Source organism: Uranotaenia lowii, chromosome 3, assembly GCF_029784155.1.
Source record: "Uranotaenia lowii strain MFRU-FL chromosome 3, ASM2978415v1, whole genome shotgun sequence".
Taxonomy (NCBI): domain Eukaryota; kingdom Metazoa; phylum Arthropoda; class Insecta; order Diptera; family Culicidae; genus Uranotaenia; species Uranotaenia lowii.
The window spans coordinates 304,128,110-304,153,650 of NC_073693.1; the positions used below are offsets into that span (position 1 = coordinate 304,128,110).

General features: G+C 32.4%; 1 protein-coding gene across 1 annotated transcript; it reads left to right on the forward strand.

The window, feature by feature from the left end:
• The first annotated feature begins 2,280 nt into the window (after positions 1-2,280).
• LOC129754888 (beta-1,3-glucan-binding protein-like) lies at positions 2,281-12,296 on the forward strand. Its single transcript, XM_055751145.1, has 4 exons — positions 2,281-2,518; positions 2,735-2,829; positions 11,071-11,225; positions 11,306-12,296. Exons 1-4 carry the CDS (start codon positions 2,377-2,379, stop codon positions 12,090-12,092), a joined length of 1,179 nt encoding a protein of 392 aa, XP_055607120.1. The 5' UTR covers positions 2,281-2,376; the 3' UTR covers positions 12,093-12,296.
• Positions 12,297-25,541: the final 13,245 nt, after the last annotated feature.

The window sequence follows — 25,541 nt, forward strand, 5'->3', positions numbered from 1 at the left end:
TATTTAACGACCATTTAACAACTTAGCCTCTCCTTTCTTAAAATAGAAAAATTGAGTTATGTTTGCTATCTTATCACTTCGTTATTAAAAAAAAACATTGATCTAGAATTTATTGATAAGCTTTTTCAAGAATTAATAAAATTTAAAATTCTTTCGTTCCACATTTGTTGACCAGTGAATTCTGTGGATGTTCCACGTTTGAAAATTATAGGATTAAAATCACATTTTACGAAATTTCACATCATATGCTAATGCTGCTAAAGCTTCATCTTAGTCTAATAATCTCTTTTTCACAGCTGAACGAAATTTTCTATCTTGATTCAGAAACCGCGTACTATTTCCTCAAAAATCTTACGTTAGCTCTTCGAATTTTTCAATACTCTATTTGAGATATTTTCTACAGAGCGCTCGCGCCAGATCTCTCTACGAACTAAGATCCGAATCTTTAACTCAAACGTCAAATCCGTATTGTTGTACGGTTGTGAAACTTGGTGCACATATGCGGTGACGACGCAGAAACTGCAAGTTTTTGTGAATCGCTGCTTGCGGAAGATTATCCGCGCTTGGTGGCCTGGCAATTGGATCTCAAACGTGGAACGGTGTTATCAAAAGGTGCTGGAGATCGAGATTCGGGAATGTAAGTGAAGTTGGATTGGGCACGCGCCACGAAGAGATGAAAACGATTTTTGTAGAGAGGTGCTTAACTGGAATCTAGATGGGCATCGAAGAAGAGGCAGGCCCAGAAGCTCGTGGCGGCGTAGTCTAGCCGCTGAAATCCGCACAGTTGGCGAGAACCTTGGCTGGCAGCAAATGAGGACGCTGACTCCGGATCGCCAGCAGTGGAGATCTTTTATCTCAGCCCTATGCGTCGGTCAATCGGCGCCGGACGCTTAGGTAGATTAGGTTAGGGGATTAAAAAACTAACTTTTTTTTTGAAAATTTTTGATTAAAAAAAAAAAATTAAATGAACATAAATTTTTGTATAACTCTTAGATACGATTGCTGCTTATGTGGTTCAATAAAAACTTTAAATTTCACTTTCCATTTTTTTTGTTTATTTTTGCCCAAGATTTTGTTCAGATTTGCCCTTTCTATCAAATTTTCTTCTAAAAATCGCCTTGAATTGTCCGATCGTGTGGTAGAAAGCAAGGTATGCTTAAGGGTATAGATCATCTATAAGGGTATAGATCTCTTAAACACCTATTTTGAAGATATCTTGCTCAAATTCGAATTTCATTTAGATATAAGCAAATAAGCAATATCGAATTTCTTTGCACCTGTTTCGACGTGTTTTGACCCAGATTTTACCGGAAACCTATTCTCTTTAATGATGAACGCCCTAGAAGAGACAAGTTGTCTGATTTTATTTCACTTAATGGTGACATTTTGAAAGTCAGAGAAATCCCTACTTCAAAAAGATCTTGTAATCATCTGGTTTGTCATCTGGTTGAAAATATTCAGCTCAAAAACATTAGGGGCATTAAGATGGACCTAATTTGAAAGAAATTCAAATAATAATATTTGAATATTTTTTAAAAACTCGAGATAACGTTCGACCGAATAATCGGCCGAATATTCGTTTGGCCGAATAGTTGAAAAGGTCAAATTCTCCACTACCGCTAAATAGTTACTTAGGAAGTAACAGTTTTCAATCAACTGGTTCTGTCGTCCCGGGGCTTTTTCCTAGATTATTTACGATGAAATTCGTTTATCAAGCCCTTCAATAGTCAGACAGCCGGAACAACAAACGCTTAGTGTTCACACCTGCACACGACATAGTAAAGGGCCCGGCGGAAAATTTCAGTAGAAGCAGCATCTGGTGTGAACTTTATGTACATACACGATATTTCCATGTCAAGTTTGACAGACACAAAGCATAAACTTGACATCGGATGAGACATGTATGGATACCTCCTACCGACATAGTAGAAGCGTTCAAATGCAGTTCTGGTTCTGAGTTCTGGGTTCTGGATGCTGTTCGGCTGTCACCATGTGCTCCCGGTGATGGATTGCTCCCGTTTGGCAGTTTATCAGTTTGAAACATGCCCGTGTGTTTGGCTTTTTTTAATTCAACAAAATTTACTTACAGGTTGGCGACATATGTACCTATGCCCTGACAGAACTGAGCTGAACTGATGCTGTAAATCAGCCCTTGGGAGGAGCCAGGTGGGAATTATTGTCTAGTGATTATCGCTTTTTGAAGACTTTTCGTTCGGCGGAATGGGGGAAATGATTTAGGAATCTGCTGGTTGTCAGTATATCGCCATGCTTAGGGGCAGATACAAAAACCGTTTTCGCGAACTTCCTATAAAAACAGTTTCCGACCAGGATTAGGAGATCAGTCAGATTTGGTGGCGAGGCGTTGGAAAAGTGATCATGAAATCCGGTGCAGTTTTTCTAGTGGTTTTTGTAGCCAGTTTTTTCCATGCGGATCGATGGTGCGAAGCTGGGAAAACTAGCTCCAGCTCGAAGTGTGAAAAATCTCTGACGACGGCTAGTGGATCGAAAGCTTCCGGTGGTACGAAAAAGTGACTGTTCACTGAATTTATGGGGTTTTTTTTTTATCACTATAAGCAACAAAGCTGCAAATTCAAACGGATAAGGAATCGGAATCATGAATGACTTAAATCATAAATCAAAATTAGAACCAGAGTTTTTCAAGTCTATCTAGAATGAGTAAAAATCAAGAAACTCTCCATTGATATATTTTTTTTAACATTTCGTTTTACAACAGGACCCTATTGTACTGGCGATTTGATCTTTGAGGATACATTTGATAGTCTGGATCTGGACACATGGCAGCACGAGAACACTCTAGCCGGAAGTTCGGTAAGTTTTCTAATTGATGATTTAAAAAAAATCTCTGAAAGGACGAAATCATTAATTAATAGTCATTTGAGGAAGTTTCGGGTGCGGCCCAGTTGCCCAGATATCGTGTTAAAAAGTTAAGATTTTGCCTGAATTTTTTGTCATTATTTGCAAAATCATGAAGAAGACTCAAACTAAGTAATCATAATTATTACTAATTTTGGCGTCCAACAACGCTTTTTTGAGAAAATTTTCATAACCTTTTTTTAGATAGCCAAAGTGCGTTTCTATCACTTTTCTTCAATTTTATTGTAATGAATAAGTAATTTTAAAAAAATACTTCAACTAGGCTAGCTTAAAAATCGCCCTTATTTACCAGTCCCAGATACATGCTGAAAAAATTCGGGCAAATTTTTTTTCAAATTGTTTATCGAATTTTAAATTTCTTTTGTTTTATTTATTTTTATAATTATTTATATTAAATTTTATCATAACTTCGAGATCTAGACACAACAAGGTGGTTAACTGCCATTATTTAAACCAAACATAAAAAATAATTCCAAGATCTAAATGTTTGTTTTGCCCATCCTGTTTGTTTTTTTTTTATGAAATCTGGATAGGGTATTCAATAAAAATGCGTTTTTTTTTATTCTTAAGAGTTATAAATTGAAGATTAAGAAACTTCTCAATCGGGAAGAAACTCTGGTATTCTTTGTTCAACATTTATTTTGAAACATAATAATAGAACGATTCCGAGTAAACTTTTGAAAATCATGCCTGGATAACAAAATTTGGTATCATTTTCTCCGATTAAAAATGCCAAAATTTAGGTCTCACTTTTCACGTACGGAAACCTCGATTATCTCAAATGTACTTAGGTTTCACTGAAACCTTGATTGTACTTCGTTGAGAAAACGTTTCAAAACGAGTTTCGAAGGCATAATGATCCCATTTTTGGGAATAATATACTGCTAAAATTTGGCACCGTTGTGCTTTCAAAAAAAATTCTAAGCTTCAAAATTCCATGAAAAGAGATATAAATGAGTTTCAATTTTTTACTCATGTCCAAAAGATGACCATAATATCAGGTGTCAAGTTTGTTCGTTTCTCTACCTTAATAATGCCTATTTTTGCAATGACTGAAAAAATAACACTCACTGCGCGCACTATGTTGGTAAACAACAAATTAGCTGTTTGTTTTCAGTTCGATTTAATTTTTAACACCTAATTGAATCTGATTTTTCTTAACAGAAAGTTTAATACCAAATCATGCTTACATTTTTTATCTCACTTTTCTGCTCTAAAAATTAAACTTTAATGGTGCTTTCATTTTGGTCTGAATGCTTTATTTAGGTGTTGGTGAGGCGTCATCTTTCGAAATATTGATTCTTCAATAAAACTAAATTTTGCCATCGGTAAAAATACGATAAAAAATTATGCCATCGTTTTGGTATTGATAGCTCATTAACTGTTTGCTATCGACTCAGGAATCAAAGATTTCTTGGGATCCTTTCTCTTGATAATGTTTAAATGAAAAATCAACCGATTTAAAATTTAATTGTTGAAGTTTTTACTATGATTCCGCAACCTCATTTTTAAATTCTTTTCGTTGACGCCATTTTAAGAATTTTAAAATTTTGTTTCATTATCTTTTTAAAAATTATTCATTTTAATTCTAAATTTGGATAATTTACTTTCTTGTTCTAAATTATGTTGATTTTCTTTCAATGATGAACAAAAGCAAACAAAAATTAACAACTTTTTCAATTCAATTAGAATAAAGCTTATACTATAATCATCAGATCTTCTTTAAGGGGTAGGTTATTGATTTACAAACCTCTGAAATCTTAAACAAGAATTATTAATTAGATTTGTACTTTGTTTAGTCTAATTTAAGGTTGCCAGAATTTTTATAGCACGTATCCGGACCGGACATTTGATTCCAAAATTGTCGTCCAAAAATCCGGGCAATCTCAAGGCAAATATTTTTCAATAATATCCGGGCAACCGCGCCAGACCGGACTTTTTCAAATTTTGTATTAAATATCCGGGCAAACCTGCATAGAACCGGGAAACCTTAGCCCAGCTTTTATCTAATTGAAAACTGTACCCATTCATTTGTATTCAATTATTAATAAATTAAATTCTGATGAAGACACAAATCTCAAAATCTTCTATACCAGAATAAAAAGCAATTTTTGTGGGTTTGTTTGTTTGTTTGTTTGTTTGACCTCTATAGGCTCAGTCGTCTTAAGACCTAGAGAGCTGAAATCCGGCATAGGTGCTCATTAATGCCAGGAATAATACAAAATTTTTTTGATTTTCGGATGACCCCTTTTCAATAGGTCTCCCATACAAATCAAATATTGTTTTGGCGATATTGTCGTAATTGTAAGTTGTATTGGGATAAAAATGGTCACGCGAGGGTGTTGGGGGACTTGCAATTGATGCCTGTGAAGTATTAAATTTAGTGTAAAAGGTCGGCAAAAGGGGCGTCCATATTAAATTTAAGAAAAGGTTTTTTGCGAATACATACACTGTCGCACTTAAGCTTGGGCTTTGAATATTTTTGAAATTTGTTCTAAACATCACACAAATTATATTCCAAGTTTATAATTTTTATGCACCGTCATCTCTAGTCTTTGACCTTGGATATAGCGCCTTTACTCGCTCTTAAAACGAAAAATGAAAATAAAGAAAAAAAAATAAAAATGCTTTGTGGCTACAAATTTGCAAATTTTCAAAGGTTTTTTGATGGAAACGAAAAGCTGCCCCATTTATAAATTTGCCATTTATGTCGATTGTGTCATTTTTGTAATATTTGTTATTTTTTTCAACTTTGTTAGTTCTGTCAATTTCATTTTTATTTTTCAATTTTCGTGTTTGTAATTTTGGTCCTGTTAGTCATCTTTGTCATTCTTGTAATTTTGGTCATTTTTGTAAATTTTGTAATTTTTCTCATTTTGGTCATGTTAGTCCTCTTTGACATTTTTGCCATTTTTCAATTTTTGTTTTTTTGTCATTTTTGTAATTTTTGTAATTTTTGAAATTTTAGTAATTAATGTCATTTTTGCCATTTTTCAATTTTTGTTCTTTTGTCATTTTTGTAATTTTTGTCATTTTTGAAATGTTAGTAATTTATGGCATTTTTGGCATTTTTGTCATTTTTGTCATTTTTGTCATTTTTGTCATTTTTGTCATTTTTGTCATTTTTGTCATTTTTGTCATTTTTGTCATTTTTGTCATTTTTGTCATTTTTGTCATTTTTGTCATTTTTGTCATTTTTGTCATTTTTGTCATTTTTGTCATTTTTGTCATTTTTGTCATTTTTGTCATTTTTGTCATTTTTGTCATTTTTGTCATTTTTGTCATTTTTGTCATTTTTGTCATTTTTGTCATTTTTGTCATTTTTGTCATTTTTGTCATTTTTGTCATTTTTGTCATTTTTGTCATTTTTGTCATTTTTGTCATTTTTGTCATTTTTGTCATTTTTGTCATTTTTGTCATTTTTGTCATTTTTGTCATTTTTGTCATTTTTGTCATTTTTGTCATTTTTGTCATTTTTGTCATTTTTGTCATTTTTGTCATTTTTGTCATTTTTGTCATTTTTGTCATTTTTGTCATTTTTGTAATTTTTGTCATTTTTGTCATTTTTGTCATTTTTGTAATTTTTGTAATTTTTGTCATTTTTGTCATTTTTGTCATTTTTGTCATTTTTGTCATTTTTGTCATTTTTGTCATTTTTGTCATTTTTGTCATTTTTGTCATTTTTGTCATTTTTGTCATTTTTGTCATTTTTGTCATTTTTGTCATTTTTGTCATTTTTGTCATTTTTGTCATTTTTGTCATTTTTGTCATTTTTGTCATTTTTGTCATTTTTGTCATTTTTGTCATTTTTGTCATTTTTGTCATTTTTGTCATTTTTGTCATTTTTGTCATTTTTGTCATTTTTGTCATTTTTGTCATTTTTGTCATTTTTGTCATTTTTGTCATTTTTGTCATTTTTGTCATTTTTGTCATTTTTGTCATTTTTGTCATTTTTGTCATTTTTGTCATTTTTGTCATTTTTGTCATTTTTGTCATTTTTGTCATTTTTGTCATTTTTGTCATTTTTGTCATTTTTGTCATTTTTGTCATTTTTGTCATTTTTGTCATTTTTGTCATTTTTGTCATTTTTGTCATTTTTGTCATTTTTGTCATTTTTGTCATTTTTGTCATTTTTGTCATTTTTGTCATTTTTGTCATTTTTGTCATTTTTGTCATTTTTGTCATTTTTGTCATTTTTGTCATTTTTGTCATTTTTGTCATTTGGTCATTTTTGTCATTTTTGTCATTTTTGTCAATTTTGTCATTTTTGTCATTTTTGTCATTTTTGTCATTTTTGTCATTTTTGTCATTTTTGTCATTTTTGTCATTTTTGTCATTTTTGTCATTTTTGTCATTTTTGTCATTTTTGTCATTTTTGTCATTTTTGTCATTTTTGTCATTTTTGTCATTTTTGTCATTTTTGTCATTTTTGTCATTTTTGTCAATTTTGTCATTTTTGTCATTTTTGTCATTTTTGTCATTTTTGTCATTTTTGTCATTTTTGTCATTTTTGTAATTTTTGTAATTTTTGTAATTTTTGTCATTTTTGTCATTTTTGTCATTTTTGTCATTTTTGTCATTTTTGTCATTTTTGTCATTTTTGTCATTTTTGTCATTTTTGTCATTTTTGTCATTTTTGTCATTTTTGTCATTTTTGTCATTTTTGTCATTTTTGTCATTTTTGTCATTTTTGTCATTTTTGTCATTTTTGTCATTTTTGTCATTTTTGTCATTTTTGTCATTTTTGTCATTTTTGTCATTTTTGTCATTTTTGTCATTTTTGTCATTTTTGTCATTTTTGTCATTTTTGTCATTTTTGTCATTTTTGTCATTTTTGTCATTTTTGTCATTTTTGTCATTTTTGTCATTTTTGTCATTTTTGTCATTTTTGTCATTTTTGTCATTTTTGTCATTTTTGTCATTTTTGTCATTTTCGTCATTTTTGTCATTTTTGTCATTTTTGTCATTTTTGTCATTTTTGTCATTTTTGTCATTTTTGTCATTTTTGTCATTTTTGTCATTTTTGTCATTTTTGTCATTTTTGTCATTTTTGTCATTTTTGTCATTTTTGTCATTTTTGTCATTTTTGTCATTTTTGTCATTTTTGTCATTTTTGTCATTTTTGTCATTTTTGTCATTTTTGTCATTTTTGTCATTTTTGTCATTTTTGTCATTTTTGTAGTTTTTGTCATTTTTGTCATTTTTGTCATTTTTGTTATTTTTGTCATTTTTGTCATTTTTGTCATTTTTGTCATTTTTGTCATTTTTGTCATTTTTGTCATTTTTGTCATTTTTGTCATTTTTGTCATTTTTGTCATTTTTGTCATTTTTGTCATTTTTGTCATTTTTGTCATTTTTGTCATTTTTGTCATTTTTGTCATTTTTGTCATTTTTGTCATTTTTGTCATTTTTGTCATTTTTGTCATTTTTGTCATTTTTGTCATTTTTGTCATTTTTGTCATTTTTGTCATTTTTGTCATTTTTGTCATTTTTGTCATTTTTGTCATTTTTGTCATTTTTGTCATTTTTGTCATTTTTGTCATTTTTGTCATTTTTGTCATTTTTGTCATTTTTGTCATTTATGTCATTTTTGTCATTTTTGTCATTTTTGTCATTTTTGTCATTTTTGTAATTTTTGTAATTTTTGTCATTTTTGTCATTTTTGTCATTTTTGTCATTTTTGTCATTTTTGTCATTTTTGTCATTTTTGTCATTTTTGTCATTTTTGTCATTTTTGTCATTTTTGTCATTTTTGTCATTTTTGTCATTTTTGTCATTTTTGTCATTTTTGTCATTTTTGTCATTTTTGTCATTTTTGTCATTTTTGTCATTTTTGTCATTTTTGTCATTTTTGTCATTTTTGTCATTTTTGTCATTTTTGTCATTTTTGTCATTTTTGTCATTTTTGTCATTTTTGTCATTTTTGTCATTTTTGTCATTTTTGTCATTTTTGTCATTTTTGTCATTTTTGTCATTTTTGTCATTTTTGTCATTTTTGTCATTTTGGTCATTTTTGTTATTTTTGTAATTTTTGTAATTTTTGTAATTTTTGTAATTTTTGTAATTTTTGTAATTTTTGTAATTTTTGTAATTTTTGTAATTTTTGTAATTTTTGTAATTTTTGTAATTTTTGTAATTTTTGTAATTTTTGTAATTTTTGTAATTTTTGTAATTTTTGTAATTTTTGTAATTTTTGTAATTTTTGTAATTTTTGTAATTTTTGTAATTTTTGTAATTTTTGTAATTTTTGTAATTTTTGTAATTTTTGTAATTTTTGTAATTTTTGTAATTTTTGTAATTTTTGTAATTTTTGTAATTTTTGTAATTTTTGTAATTTTTGTAATTTTTGTAATTTTTGTAATTTTTGTAATTTTTGTAATTTTTGTAATTTTTGTAATTTTTGTAATTTTTGTAATTTTTGTAATTTTTGTAATTTTTGTAATTTTTGTAATTTTTGTAATTTTTGTAATTTTTGTAATTTTTGTAATTTTTGTAATTTTTGTAATTTTTGTAATTTTTGTAATTTTTGTAATTTTTGTAATTTTTGTAATTTTTGTAATTTTGTAATTTTTGTAATTTTTGTAATTTTTGTAATTTTTGTAATTTTTGTAAATTTTGTAATTTTTGTAATTTTTGTAATTTTTGTAATTTTTGTAATTTTTGTTATTTTTGTCATTTTTGTCATTTTTGTAATTTTTGTGATTTTTGTAATTTTTGTTATTTTTGAATTTTTTGTAATTTTATAATTTTTGTCATTTTTGTAATTTTTGTATTTTTTTAAATTTTTTTTAATATTTGTAAGTTATGTAATTTTTGTAAATTCTGTAATTTTTGTGAATTTTGTAATTTTTGTAATTATTGTTATTTTTGTTATTTTTGTAATTTTTAATTTTCGTAATTTTCGTAATTTTGGTAATTTTTGTAATTTTTGTCATTTTTGTCATTTTTGTCATTTTTGTCATTTTGGTCATTTTTGTCATTTTTGTCATTTTTGTCATTTTTGTCATTTTTTGTCATTTTTTGTCATTTTTGTCATTTTTGTCATTTTTGTCATTTTTGTCATTTTTGTCATTTTTGTCATTTTTGTCATTTTTGTCATTTTTGTCATTTTTGTCATTTTTGTCATTTTTGTCATTTTTGTCATTTTTGTCATTTTTGTCGTTTTTGTCATTTTTGTCATTTTTGTCATTTTTGTCATTTTTGTCATTTTTGTCATTTTTGTCATTTTTGTCATTTTTGTCATTTTTGTCATTTTTGTCATTTTTGTCATTTTTGTCATTTTTGTCATTTTTGTCATTTTTGTCATTTTTGTCATTTTTGTCATTTTTGTCATTTTTGTCATTTTTGTCATTTTTGTCATTTTTGTCATTTTTGTCATTTTTGTCATTTTTGTCATTTTTGTCATTTTTGTCATTTTTGTCATTTTTGTCATTTTTGTCATTTTTGTCATTTTTGTCATTTTTGTCATTTTTGTCATTTTTGTCATTTTTGTCATTTTTGTCATTTTTGTCATTTTTGTCATTTTTGTCATTTTTGTCATTTTTGTCATTTTTGTCATTTTTGTCATTTTTGTCATTTTTGTCATTTTTGTCATTTTTGTCATTTTTGTCATTTTTGTCATTTTTGTCATTTTTGTCATTTTTGTCATTTTTGTCATTTTTGTCATTTTTGTCATTTTTGTCATTTTTGTCATTTTTGTCATTTTTGTCATTTTTGTCATTTTTGTCATTTTTGTCATTTTTGTCATTTTTGTCATTTTTGTCATTTTTGTCATTTTTGTCATTTTTGTCATTTTTGTCATTTTTGTCATTTTTGTCATTTTTGTCATTTTTGTCATTTTTGTCATTTTTGTCATTTTTGTCATTTTTGTCATTTTTGTCATTTTTGTCATTTTTGTCATTTTTGTCATTTTTGTCATTTTTGTCATTTTTGTCATTTTTGTCATTTTTGTCATTTTTGTCATTTTTGTCATTTTTGTCATTTTTGTCATTTTTGTCATTTTTGTCATTTTTGTCATTTTTGTCATTTTTGTCATTTTTGTCATTTTTGTCATGAGAAGCTGGGAATTCACTCATTGATATTAACATAGATATTAACATAAACATGAATTGATTCGGTCGTCAACAACTAATCTCTGTGATTTTATTTTTTATGCTATGATTGTCACCTCTATAGGATTGGGAATTCCAGTGGTTCACGAACAACCGCTCGAATTCGTACGCGAAAGATGGCAATCTCTACATTCGCCCCACGCTTACGGTGGACGAGTACGGCGAGGCGTTCATGCGATCCGGGGTGCTTAGCTTGCACGGGAGTTCCCAAGCCGATCAGTGAGCTCCGAACAATTATTTTGTCTATAGTCATGGAGCTCGTGGAATCATTGAATGTTTTTATTTTGTTTTCATTCAAGTTGCACCAGACAGCGTTTCTTTGGTTGTGAGCGAACTGGCAGTCACGAGCAGGTGCTGAACCCGGTTAAAAGTGCCAGCCTCAGGACGGTGGAATCTTTTGCTTTTCGCTATGGGAAGGTCGAGATCAGCGCGAAACTGGCCGCTGGAGATTGGATGTGGCCGGCGATTTCCTTCATGCCTAAGGTGAATGCCTACGGGGGTTGGCCAGCTTCCGGGGAGATTGACCTGTTGGAGTCGAAGGGAAATCGGGAGTTGATCAGGAATGGGATCAATGTCGGTATTGAGCAGGTTACCTCGAAGTTGCAGTTTGGCCCGGACGAGGGACACAATGCCAAGTCTACGGTTACTTTCACGAGGAATTCGGACTCCGGGAAGGGATATCATACCGGGTTCAATAGGTACCAGATGGAGTGGACTCCGGATCATGTGACGTTCAGTATCAATGACATTGAAACGGGAACGGTCAAGGTTGGAACCGGATTCTGGGCTAAGGGCAATTTCGACAGCTCTTATCCGGGCATGGAGAATCCCTGGAAGTATGGAGGTGTAATGGCCCCATTTGACCAGGAATTTTATCTGAAAATATTCCTGGCCATTGGTGGAGTTGATAATTTTCCAGATGACGACATTAACCCCACCAAGAAACCCTGGACCTCGAGTTCAGTCAATCCAATGACCGATTTCTGGAATGCCCGTAACGATTGGTTACCAACGTGGGATTTGGACGAGAGCGATACCAAAGATGGGGTTATGCAGATTGACTATGTCCGGGTTTGGGCCCTCTGAAGATTACCTTTTACTTTTTATTCCTACCGCTTCAAGTAGTTTCAAATAACAAACACCAATTATCAGCCAACTTTCGGAAAAGGTTCTATTTCAATGATCTGGTGCGGTTGATCTTTGACCGGAATTCCCATTATCAGTCGAGATTGAAATTCGTGACCGGTGTCAAGTTGTATGCACTCGTAAATAAATTGAACCTTCTGGAATCTCCCTACATTTAAAATGATATTTTTAATCACAGCCTTCGAAAAACCACATTCAGTTATATTGGTTGATTACAACCCTTAAAGTACTGTTCTATTATTATATTTTATTTGTTTTTATGTTCACAAAACTTTACACTATTGTGGAATTGAACTGTTCTTTTACACTTATCGTCCGTTAAAAATTTTAAAAGATTTATATTAAAACATTTGAGTCACACAAAAAAGTGAAAGCTACTGATCAATCTAAATAAACCATCTTTATTCATTTTATACAAAACTCGCATGCCAAACGTTTGTTGAGGTGGATCCCCCACACGTTTTAACGTTTATTCTGTGTTATTTTATCCACATGATTAATTAAAATTGAATGGCCGAAACAAATCGTGAGCGTCGATGTTATCAAAACTTCCGACGGGCTTTTCGTTTCGACTCTGAGTCATTCGAGTTAGGTTTCGATTGATACCAATTAAGTTTGTCTGGTTTATTCCGTTACGAGATTATTCTCCAGCGAGCTTTCTCTCTCGATCATTTGTTTAGTTACACATATTTGCGGTTTTATGCTCATGGAAAGTGTTTGCAGCTTTGCACTTAATAAAATCATTTTGATTCGAGGTTGAAGTTTGGTTTAATAACTCAAATGAATTATATGTAGGTATTAGGTAATACATAGCTTATTCAACAGTCAAGAATAAATCATTTTTCGTTGTTATGTTTTTTATTGTTCATTTAAAAAAAAAATTGTATCACACTTATAACGTATTGAACAATTTTGCTTTTTTTTTTATTATTATGTGACGATTTTTTGGAAGGATATAATGCCGGAACAAATTTCAAATCCTTTTTTTGTCACTCGGAGTTGGAACATCGCGGGGAGGGGGCGGGGGTGGACAATAAAAAATAGTGCAAAAAACTAATAAATTAGAAAAAATTGCACGAAACTTGTATGCAACTCAATTGCATACTATATTATTGCATAAATCCTATAAGTCAAGTAATTTTTTTTCGAATTATTCAATAAATCAAGAATACAAAAGGTGTTAAACTTCCATCTTCCAAATTTTGTATTTTGGTCATGTAATGTTTCGGATATTTGAATTTTTTGTCGAAATTTACATAAAATACTTCAAACTTTATTTATTCCCCTCTTCGTATTTTTTGGAAAGAAGAAATTGATATTTGTTCCAGCCTAATATATGTACATATTTAATTTCCCAATGTTTTGATCGTATCAAATATAACCGACAATAAAAACTTAAATATAGTTTGAAAAGTTATACTTTTTTCAGTGAAAACACAACATGAAACCTACAAATACCCAAGCAATCTTCGAAAAACAAAAAAATCTTTTTATATTTTTAAGGGGATATGTATTAAAATGATTGGATCTGGCGTATGTAAAAGGGAACAGAGTGTGGAAGTATTTCTAGTGTTTGGGCAATAATAAGGTGATTATGGATCTGTCCTGCTCTTGATAAATCTAATTTTACAAAAAAAAAAAAAAATGAGTTGAGAGCCAAATGTGAACTTACATCTTAAACGTTGAAATTTTCTACTCTTGATCAATTTTGTTTTTATTTCTTCTACGAATATTAAGGCGAAACCAAGCGAAAATTTGATTTATTTTTATGTAAACTAAAGGGTGATACTGTCAAAATTTGGTCAAGGGAAAACGCGTGTAAATCGGCGAAATCGTTTATTTAAAAAATCAAATAAAATTTCTTTTTCAAGTTTTATTAGTATAAAATTCAGGAAAAATATTCAGTTAGGCTTCCGCTTTTCCAAATCCGAATTGCCGGGCCTTACGCTTAACCCCTGCCATCAGATTTTGTACTGCCACCTTGTCCACCTTCTTCGCCGCAGAAAGCCAGTTTGCCTTGAACTGCTGCTCATCTTTAGCAGTTTTTTGGTCTTCTTTAGGTTCCGCTTGACAGTAGCCCAGCATTTCTCTCGGCGTACCACTCCACGGCCTTTTTACCGTAATGGCAAGATGCCAAATCCGGCCAAAACAGTACGGTACAACCGTGTTTCTTCAGGAAAGGCAGCAGACGTTTATTCAAACACTCTTTCACGTAAATTTCTCGGTTGACAGTCCCGGAAGCTATGAAAATGCTGCTTTTCAAGCCACAGGTACAGATGGCTTGCCAAACCAGATATTTCTTCGCGAACTTTGACAGTTTCATGTGCTTGGAAATATCTGCTACCTTTCCTCTTCCTTTTGCCGTTTAAAACTTCTGTCCCGGAAGCTGCTTGTAGTCCATAGTACTTTGAAATATACAAGGTAGGCTATTCCGCTCTCTTTGAACGTATTGGTAAGAGCCCCCCAAAATAGTTATGGAAAAAACTGGCAAATGTATTGAATTTTTCAGAAAATCAATTTTTTCCTCAAATTGACAATCATCAAAATTATGAGAAAAATATGCATTGATGCATTTTAATGCAACGAACAATATTTGGCTTTTCAAAATCGCTAAAAGTAATATGCAACGGGCTTTTGATCGATTTAAAACTAAAATTTGGTGATTATTTTTCCTTGTGTGGTCCTTTTCTTGTGCGGTTTGAACAAAAAATTCAATCAAATTGATTATTTATCACAGAAATATGAAGTATTTTACATTTTTATCAAATTTTGAACATAGACAGAAGAAAATATTTAATTTTTTGCCCTCAAAGAAGAGGGACGGTGATGAAATTTTTTTTTGAATGCTCATTATTTATGGTTCAGATCCGGAAATCCAAAGCAAAAAATAGTTTCCGATGAGCCTGAAGAATCAATCTTTAATCTGAGGTCCTTTTCAAAGGAATCGAATAGCTATTGACGGAGAAATTAATAATTTGGATTGCCATTCTATATAAAACTACCAAATTTTCATAACTATTTTTGTTGGTATGCAAGCATGCTGTGTACATACACGGAGCTTTCAAGTGAGGTTAAGCGCAATGGCCTACCTGTTATTTTCCATTTACTATGCTTGTAGTCGACTTTGAGGTAGGTTTCGTCGTCCATTACCACGCAGTCAAACTTCGTCAGCATCGTCGTGTACAGCCTCCGGGATCGCGTTTTGTCCGTCGTATTTTGTTTATCATCGCGATTTGGAGTCACTACCTTCTTGTAAGTCGATAGTCCGGCTCGTTTTTTGTCGTCTAAGCGGCTTCCGGTTTTCGATTCCCCCCGCTTCAGACTTCATGGCTGTCGACAAACGTTCCCCAAACACTTTAATTACATTTGTAACGGTTGATTTGGCAACTTTTAGCGATTTTGCCAGCTTTGCGTGCGAGTAGCTCGGATTTTCGCGATGCGCGAGCAAAATTTTGATACGCTGCTCTTCTCTCTTGGACGGCATTTTGACAACTGAAGAGTGAATTCCAAAATCAAAATAGGAGCATCATTCTACACACATACATCTTCAAAATGAGGGGTGTTCAGGTTTTTTAAATGCAAAATTGAAAGAAATACATACGTCAAGTTGATATTGACCAAATTTTGAGCGTATCACCCTTTAATATTTCCCAACCTTTGGATCGTATCAAAAATAACCGACAATAAATACTTAAAAATAGTTTGAAAAGTTATACTTTTTTCAGTGAAAACAATCTATAAAGAACAGAAATTCTTTTTGTATTTTTAAGGGGATATGTATTGAAAAGATTTGATCTGGCGTAAGTAAAAGGGAATACAGCCGATAAATATAATTTTACCAAAAAATGAGACAAGAGTCAAATGTGAATTTGCATCTTAAACGTCAAAATTTCAAATCATGTAAAATTCTGATTTTATTCAATCTAAGAATATTGAGGTGAAATCTAGTGAAAATTTGATTTATTTTCATGTAAACTAGTTTTACTCCGTAGTAGGAGATTTTTATTTTTTTTCCCTGATCCAAGACTTTTTATAAACGGACTCACACGTATAGGATCTCAGCGAAACTTCATGTTTTATCGTACAAATTTTTAAACCACTAGCCCAGAGAAAGAGCCATTTAGCATAGTTTTTTTTTAAAATGCTCATAGCTTGTTTCCTAGTAATCGGACATTCAAAATTTTGGCAACATTTGATTGCCTGTTAAAAGTACTATTCGACCAATTTTTAATCGAAATTTCAAATTAACGCGATTTTGAGATATTTACGATGCAAGAAAAAAGAAAAAAAAAATTGTGCACAGTTTTCTTCAAAATCTACCATTATCAAATTGAAAGCTGACAAAACCGTTGATTATTAAAAAAAAAAATACTGTGTGTGAGTGGTGAAAAAGTATGCAAACATTGACAAAAATATCCACAAAGTTCAAATCAAGCATTGGAGTGAAGCACATGATCGGCAACTACAGTTAAGGGTCATCACGGAAGTCAAGTCTCATACTAAAATGTTCAATTTAGATTTAAGCGAGAAACTTAGTGTTGATAGCTGAAATGTCCCGCAAAATTTTCACTGATAAGCTGAAAGTATTGTCTAGTTATGAGTCATTCAAACCTTACCTCAAACAACAAATTTTTGCTAGTTCTAGAGCTCGTAAGCTGTATAACCGGTACCGAGGCTATGAGACAAATGATTTCTGATGGACGACAAAACTTATGAAAAACCCTATTCAGGGAATTTATTTATCGTTCATGATCTTATCCTAAAGTTTCAATAAGAATTTTCAACATAGGTTTCGTCGTTATTGAAAGGTTTGAAAGATATGGATGATCAAAATTTCCATCTTTGAACCCACTGTTACTATTTTGGTACTGAACTGGTACCTTTTATTGAATCTAGAAGAAATGATATTCCTTAAAAAAAATATGATTTTTCCAAAGTAAATAATCAAGTAGAATAAAAAAAATCATAAAAAGTATTATACAGTGAGCGAAATAAGAATAGCACCACTATGTGTTTTGCTTGTTAAAATATGAATAATTGAAAATTACGAAAATTTTCTTCCACAGTTTGTTCTCAATTGCTTAACGGATAAATCAAGCATAAGTTTCCTTTTTTTTGGATGTAGCAATTGGCGTTGAGGACCAAAAATGTGAAAAAAGGGGTGCGAAATAAGAATAGCGCCACTTGAGTTTTTCAACAAAAACAAGTTTATTTTTAAAAATTTGCTGTGTAAAAGTGAATAATAATGCTTCTACGAATTATTTGAATAGATAACTGCATTTTAAGGAGTTTTCCAGAATTCCAAAGGGTTTCACAGGTTTTAAAAGGAGGTTTTAAGTGATGCACCTCTAGCGTTAAGAAATTTGATATTTGAGCTATAAATCTCTACCAAACTACTTATTTTCTTCATTAAAATGACGTGGAATGGTGAAACATACATTCGGGATAAATTTTAAATTTAAAAATAGGTTGGAAATCAAAAACTTTGATTTTGTTCAGTAAACCACACTTTTTCCAGTTTCAAATCCTAAATGGCAGCACTATCTTGCAGGTAAAACCAAATTTAGTCTCAATTTTGATTTTCCAGGTTTATTAAGGCCCATATTCATCATTTTGAGGTTTTTTCCATCACAGTTTTTAACGCTGCAGAAAGCTTTTCCGGATTTGCAAAAGAATCACCAGCACAAAAATGTACAACCGTCAAAATTCCTGCTCATCTCAACTTCCGCACCCTTTTTTCACATTTTTGGACCTCAACGAAAATTGCTATGTCCAAAAAAGTAAACTTATGCTTGATTTATCCGTTCAGCAATTCAGAACAAACTGTGGAAGATAATTTTTCGTAATTTTCAATTATTCATATTTTAACTAGCATAACACACAGGGGTGCTATTCTTATTTCGCTCACTGTAGCTTTCTAACGATTAAAACACTTTAATTTCTGTAATGAATATCTCAAACTCTTTCACTCCCCGTCATCTCTATCAGCAAAACAATAGTCAAAACTTTTTTGTGTTTACTTACTTATAGTTTATCTGCGTTAAGCTGACAAAAAATGTTAGAGATGTTTAATATTGGTTCTAAATTGTATACCAATTAAGAATTCGCAACTTTGTTGATTAGTTGGTATTGAAACAAACTTTTGGTGATGTCAGGTCTAAAAATTGAACATTTTTCATTAATTTTAGGAAAAATAGGTAGTATGGTTCATATTCATCACAGTGAAAGTAATTTCGTTTAAACTTTGGCTTGGAAAGTTAAAAAAAACTCTTATTTCTCGAAACGTGCCCCACTAATTGCACACTATTAATTTTTTCGTGTAATTTTATGTCAAATTGGATGCACAAAATAGAAGCATCACTTTTGACATAAAATTACACTATAGGAAGACAGAAACGCTAGGAGCCATAAAATCTCATACATAAATTACTGGCATATTTGACATAAAATTACAGCATCGATGATGTAAAGTTATGTCATATTGGTCGCACAAAAGCAAAGCATCGTTTTTCACCTAAAATTATATGTTTCTAAGAAATAACATTGCGTAGTGTAAATTTCGGATGAGAAAAAGATTACGAAGCGATACATTTTCATGGACAAAAATGTCAGTTTATTTTCAAATTCTTACAAATTGTATACAACAGATTTATCATAAAGTGCCTAAGATACAATATATTTATTGACACATACTTCAAAGTCAATTTTTATTAGCTTCTAATGTTATTTACAGTAGGCACTCGTCAATCGGCACTGGGTATCTCAAAATACTAAAGATGTGTGAAAAAAATGATTCTGTTCATTTATGCCATTTTTGAACTGAGCATTGTGAAACTGTTCTTCAAGTGAATAATGAAGCAACTGACGTACGAAAGCGTCGAATTAGCAGAATATATTTAAAGAAAACATACTATAATTCTTCCAATTTAGTACTTTTGAGAAGTCTAAATTATTATAATTAAAATGCCTTAATAAACAAACATATGATTATAAAAAAAATTCTAAATTGTTGTCTTCAATTTTGCAGAATGAAGTCTCACTAACAAATTCGTGACATTTGAGCTATTCTTCTAAGAGTAGCACTATAGCGACAAAAGTAAAAAAACGAGATATCTCGTATTTGGTCTGCAATGTTTTAGTAGCATCTAGACTTAGTAGCTTGGGCTTCCAAAACGATCGATTGGCAAGAGTGTCTGTTTAACAAGTGACTACTGTATTAGCAGAAGTCTATTTAAAAAATATTAGCATCTGGCTAGATTCTTCATCAACGGTTTTGTTACTGCTATTATCAAATCGATATTACTGTATACATTTCACCTTCTATCAAACAGTTATAGTTTATAATTTTAAACGTCCTAGTATAGACTATGACTTATTATGGATGGAAGAACAAATTTGGTTTTTCTCATTATAAAGCTTACATGCATATACAAAGGCGCTTATGTTACCCGTAATAAAAAATACGTAGTAAACGACGAAATGGTCGGTTAGTTACATAGGAAGCTATTGCCTACACAAAGGCGATTTATAATAGATATTTGCGAAATAACAAATTTTGCTCTCGGGATAAATGTATGTTAAATTTTTGATATTGCGCGAGGAAGTTGGTATCTAACCAATCATTATTTTGAAACCATCCTCAAAGTGCCACTACTATCTTTCTGGTGTGTTTCCTTGTTCTGACCAAGAAAGCTTCTGTTTTAACTTTTATAGTGCTTCGTAAATTGGAGTATCTTTTGGAAAATTACTGAATGTTTTTTGTTTATATCTAACTGCCAAACTTTCCTAATTCCCATTTGCTTACCTGAATCACCTGCACCAATTGACAAATGGCCGGTTAGTTACCTGCAAACATCTCATTCGTGATGTCCTTCACACCAGCATTGTTACTGATGTTCCTAATGATGGAACATTCGGTCATCATCTCCCATCGCGTGCTGAGCTTAGCTGCTTTTGACAAATCCTTTTTGCATCTCATTAAGCTTCGTCACAGTTCGTCTGGATTGGATTTACCATCTGAAAGTGCCACCTATGTTTCTGGTACTCGAAAGTCAGCGCAGTGCTTTTTCCAGCAAGACTTCCAGCCTTGTAGGTGCTGTACAAAAAGACTCTTGGACGCTGAAGCTTTTATTTGTGATCACCCTCAACTTGGGACCCATTTGAGAAATTCTACGGGCAGGGTTGAATTGGGTTGTTCATCAGGTAACCCAGTTTTCGTAAATTTTTCACCGAATGGGGAGGGTATTTAGTTATCGGACCTGTTGAAGAATAAAAATCAATCATGCAAAAAGACATTCAGTTATTATAAAAATGTTACCTTCGCTTTTATGGTCGACAGCAGTGCCAACGATTAGTTCCGGCAAAACAAATCTTCCGAAAGACAGGAAACGGCGATGGAGCTGGTGATTGGAGCTACGGAGGTGATGATGCCGCGGGTGTTTGGTCTACGAGTCAATGTTGTTGATTACTTGCTGCAAAATTACATAATTATAAAAAAAGAATAATTAGATTATTGAAGGAAAAAAAAACACATTTAGAAATCCAAAAAGCTGCTGCAGAAACAGCTTACAATTACCTTCAACACTCTCGATAAGGTTTTGGCTTCTGAATTTTTTCCAGGTAATTTTGCACAATTTCACGATCAGCCGGTTAACTTTTGGAAGCGACGTCTTTCTCGTCAGGCTCGTTCCGGTCGAAACCATGCGGGTTGTTTCCTAAAACAGTGGGTACGAGCGTACGAGGCTTGCGAAGATTGACACTTCATCGACAAACTACAGCTGATGGAACGAAAATTTGTTTATACTTTGTTTTGATTGACTTCATGCGTGTTGCCACGAGGAATCGAGTTTGTAATAGTGTGCGTGACATTTAAATTCAATTCGATGTAAAATTAGATCTTTTACGAGTTCGGTCAAAATATTTTAGGTCGTTAAGCGTTTCTGGCCCGTGTAATTTTATAAAATTTTTGGTGTGTGAGGTGTATGATTTACCACTGATAAGATGGTACATCTTCAAAAACTATGAAAATTTTATCAAAAAGACTTATTATGACAAAAAGTGGTGTCCCAAGCAACCAAAAGACCTATAAAACAGGTACAGAAACGCTTACTGAGCTCCATAATTGATATGAAGTACACACTATTAATTTTTTGGTGTAAATTTATGTCAAAAACGATGCACAAAAAAGAAGCATCTCTTTTGACATAAAATTACATTGTAAAATACAGAAACGCTTGAAGACATAAAATTTCCGGCTATAATTGAATAGCACATTCGACATAATATTACATCATTAATGATGTAAATTTACGTCAAGAAGAACGCACAAAAGCGTAGCATCGTTTTTGACATAAATTTAGATCATTGATGATATAATTCGTACATTCTAATATGTGAATAATTCTACTGAATCAAAGCAATCGAAAAATTCCTTTTAATTTAACCACAGTATAAGAAAAGTTCAGATATCGGCATTTCGATAGCAACTTACTATCTTCTACAGTGAGCGTTTTCGATTGAAAACGCTCACTGATAAAAATAGTAAGTTTCCACAAGTTGCTATCGAAGTACCGGTATCTGAACTTAGCTTATAACGTTGTTGAATTAAAAAAAATCTTTCGATTGCTTTGATTCAGCGTCGTTTATATTTTTAGTCATAGGAGCTTTCGGAGACACAATTTTAGAGCCACACATTTCATTTTATTATTCATATTTTTATATTGTTTATGCAGCTTACACAGCAGAAATTATTTTCTGTAAAATTACAGTAAATATCCTGTAACAAAAAGGAGCAGGACTTTCACCGGAATTTTACAGGCCGAAAAATAATCACATGACCTTGATTTTTCAGTGATCAAATTATTTGACAGGCTGCTTGAAAATTACAGGACTGTAAAATTTCAATGCACTGAATCGTTCGGGATCGAATAATGTTTGTCCCTTCAAAATATGAAATCTAGATTATTTTTTTCGGTAAAAATAAAAGTTATAATGTATGTTTTTTTAGTTTATTCGACAACATGAAACTTTGATACTAGACCTCAATTAATCTTGATTTCACAATTTCTAAATGCATTTCTTGCTATTTTGATTTTTTTTTTCATTTGGACACAAATCGTAAAACCTTACTCACTGTTGAAGATGGTACGCATCATACGGAAACTTTCGAAGACTGTTCGTTAAACTAAATTATCTATCACGTTACTCGAAACCCACAAAACGGTTGCTACGACCACGATGTGGCTCAAATTGGGGGGCCACCCCGAACGATACACGAATGTTCTTGGCCAGCACCGGGACATCAATGCTTCGACGACCAACGAGGAATACTCATCTTTATAAATCATCGAGATGAAATTTTTTGATTCCACCGTCCAGCGCCAGCATTAATTGAAGCACACCGTGAGCAGCTAGGTGCTGCGGCCCGGAGTTCGGTTTTATACTTCGAACGGTCTCACGACAGGGGAAGCTTGCTGTTCTTTGGAGGTATTTTCCACTTAAATGTTACATAATTAAAAAGAAAAATTAAAATTTCATTTTGATAACGAATATCACAAACATAATTCGGTGGTGTAATAAATTAACCACCTAGATACTTACAACATCCGGTACCAAAGCCGCATAATTAAACTGATGAATGCGCTTCGAAGTTTACACAGTCGGAGGATCGTTTTTGAAGCTGTGCGATGTAAAACTACAACCGTTGCATTGTCTGGAGCTCTCGTTGCCAAACACCGGAAGGTGCAACTATGCGACACCAACATCTCCGGTAATCTGGAAATCGAGGAGTCCAAATTGCTCACCTGCGGCGAAAACTACACGACGTTCAACATCGGAGAGACACCTACACCGGACAGATGTACTGGAATCCCAACGTCATCCTAGGTGCTCATGGTTCTCGCTGATGGCTGATCCCCGGGACTAGGGGCTGCAGATGGGAACCGAATACCAGGTGAATATCATTGCCCATCTGAAACATATCGTTACCAGAAGTCCGCAGTCAAATTCCGGTTCTGCAACAGACACGGTCCGACCTGTATGAAATGAACGTAGTGAACGAAAAGTTTTGCTGCCTGTTATTCGTTACTTTATAAGGTCATATTTTGTTTTGAGAAAGAATGAAAACGTACCTTTTCACAACCTTTCACAGGCGTTGCTGCGACCCGGAGGAAGGACAACATTGCTATGCCCAGAATCCAAGTGCCGGTGCTGCTAATTCGATCCATCTTCGCTGCTCACTTGGTCGGTGAAGTGAAGCCACCCACGATTACGTTAGCCGTCGGATTTTCTTCACCGGAGCCTCTGCGAAATGGATGCTTCAGCACAAACAAAAACGGAACTGAATCTACTGAAACGAATCGACCGAGAAACAAAACAACACAGCAACAAAACAAAACGCGTCCGTTTGACGTTTTCCTTTTCGTTACCAAACTGTGATGCCAGATGGCATTTTCCATAACGAACAATTGAAAATTGTCGGACTACACGTATTTCAACGACACGTAATTTTTTTCGACCTGTAAAATAACACTTTCTGCCTAAAATTTCCCGTGACAATACGCACCAAAATAGAATGCACTTGCTTTTATTTGTTTTGTTTCTGTTTCTTCTCAAGGTTGCGAAATTTTAACCTCGCACATAATTTTACATCTTCTTAAATTTATATTTAGGTCCCTTTTATAAGTTTATATTCAATATGATTGAAAATTACATCTTTAATGAATTAGATCATGATACAGTTAAGTCTTTCGAAAGTTATGGCCTGTAAGCTTGGGTGTTTGTTAAGTTTAGATTGAAAAAGATGTGAAATTAAATCAATTCCTAATTAGGGCGAAACATAATTAGGTCTTCAAGCGTTTCTGTCTCGAGTAATTTTATAAATTTTTTGGTGTGTAGGTTCTATACATCTCAAAATATAAGTTCTTATTGACACTTTCAAGTTTCAAAACAAGTCTTAATGATTTTCTATTCAGCTTACAGCAGCATTTTTAATTCAGCTTCCAAAAAATCGTAAAATAAGCAAAAAATTCCCCCTCTCTCAATTGCACCCTTGGCCATATAACCTTCTCTTGATTATTTACTATCTTCTGTACATGGTGCCGCCATGATGCCACGCGCCGGATTCTAAACTCGACAAATTGCTCAATTTCTTCTTTCCTACATTTCCCACATATATTGCTTCAGAATTGTCACTCAATTATCAAATTACTTATTGAAAAAAAAAAACTTGCCCGCCTTGTGGATCCAGCCCCGACCTTCGTGATGAGAATCGAACACGCTACCACTAGACCACGCCCAGATGTTGTTCTAACTGAAACTTGAAGTGGTGATTGGATTTTGGAAGCCCCTTAATGCACTTTTTGTAACTTACCAAATTCCGTTTTGAGCACTTTTGTGCCCTTTATGTGACTTAAGTACCGTATAAAGTACGTATAAATCACTTTTGTAACTTTCAAGTTCATTAATAAGTAAATATAGTTCACTCATGAGAATCGAGCGAAACAAGTCACATACAACGTACATTTTATCACTTTTGCAACTTTCAAGTTCATTAATGAGTACATAAAGTTCACTAAAGGGAATTGGATAGTAGATACTCTTTGTTAGCCAATATGTAACTTTCAATGCCTTCATTCAAGTAAATATGTGACTTTTGATTGCTTGGGGTGGTAGGATTCAGGAAGAATAAGGGTTCGTTGTGTACATAGGAGTATCTTTATCCTATGCTAGCAAACTGAATTATTTAAAATGTTCGGCTTTTAAGGACTAAAGTAAGCTCTATGTCCAAAGTAGGAGCCCTCACCCTACCTAGCAGATTAAAGTAACCAGCAAGTAGTTGCTTTGGCAAAAATATAATGATTTGCCAAGATTCTGTTCCTGTGGGAAATACAACAATTATCGAAACGAAAACTTTGGTTTTCGCTGTTTGTAAAAGCCAAATATCGAGAATCAACATCCAGCTGATTAGGCGTATTTTTTTTCGATTCTCAGTTTGCTTCTGATTTCGTCTGAATAAAAAAACGAATTTCGATTTTCGTGTTATTCCATACGTAGGTGTGCGTGAGAAGGAACGCAATGTTTACATGCAGTTGTCATTTTGTTTTCCCTTCTGAATTTTTTTTTCACTCGGCGTTTTACATCCGGATTGTCTTTTTTCGTGTCCGGATTGCACTAGCCAACAGATAGTAGGATTTTGCTTGGCTGAAAGATTCATAATCGCGGCAACAATAATTTTTCCGTCCATTATTCCGACTGTTCCGCTTTCAGCCACAAATAGCTGTTCGTTGTTTTGACAACGTTGCACAGTGGTCCGAAATGGCTAAAAGTGGAACTTTTTTCCTAGTGCCTCTGTCTTTCATCTAATCTCTTAAGTGTATTCAGAACATTTGC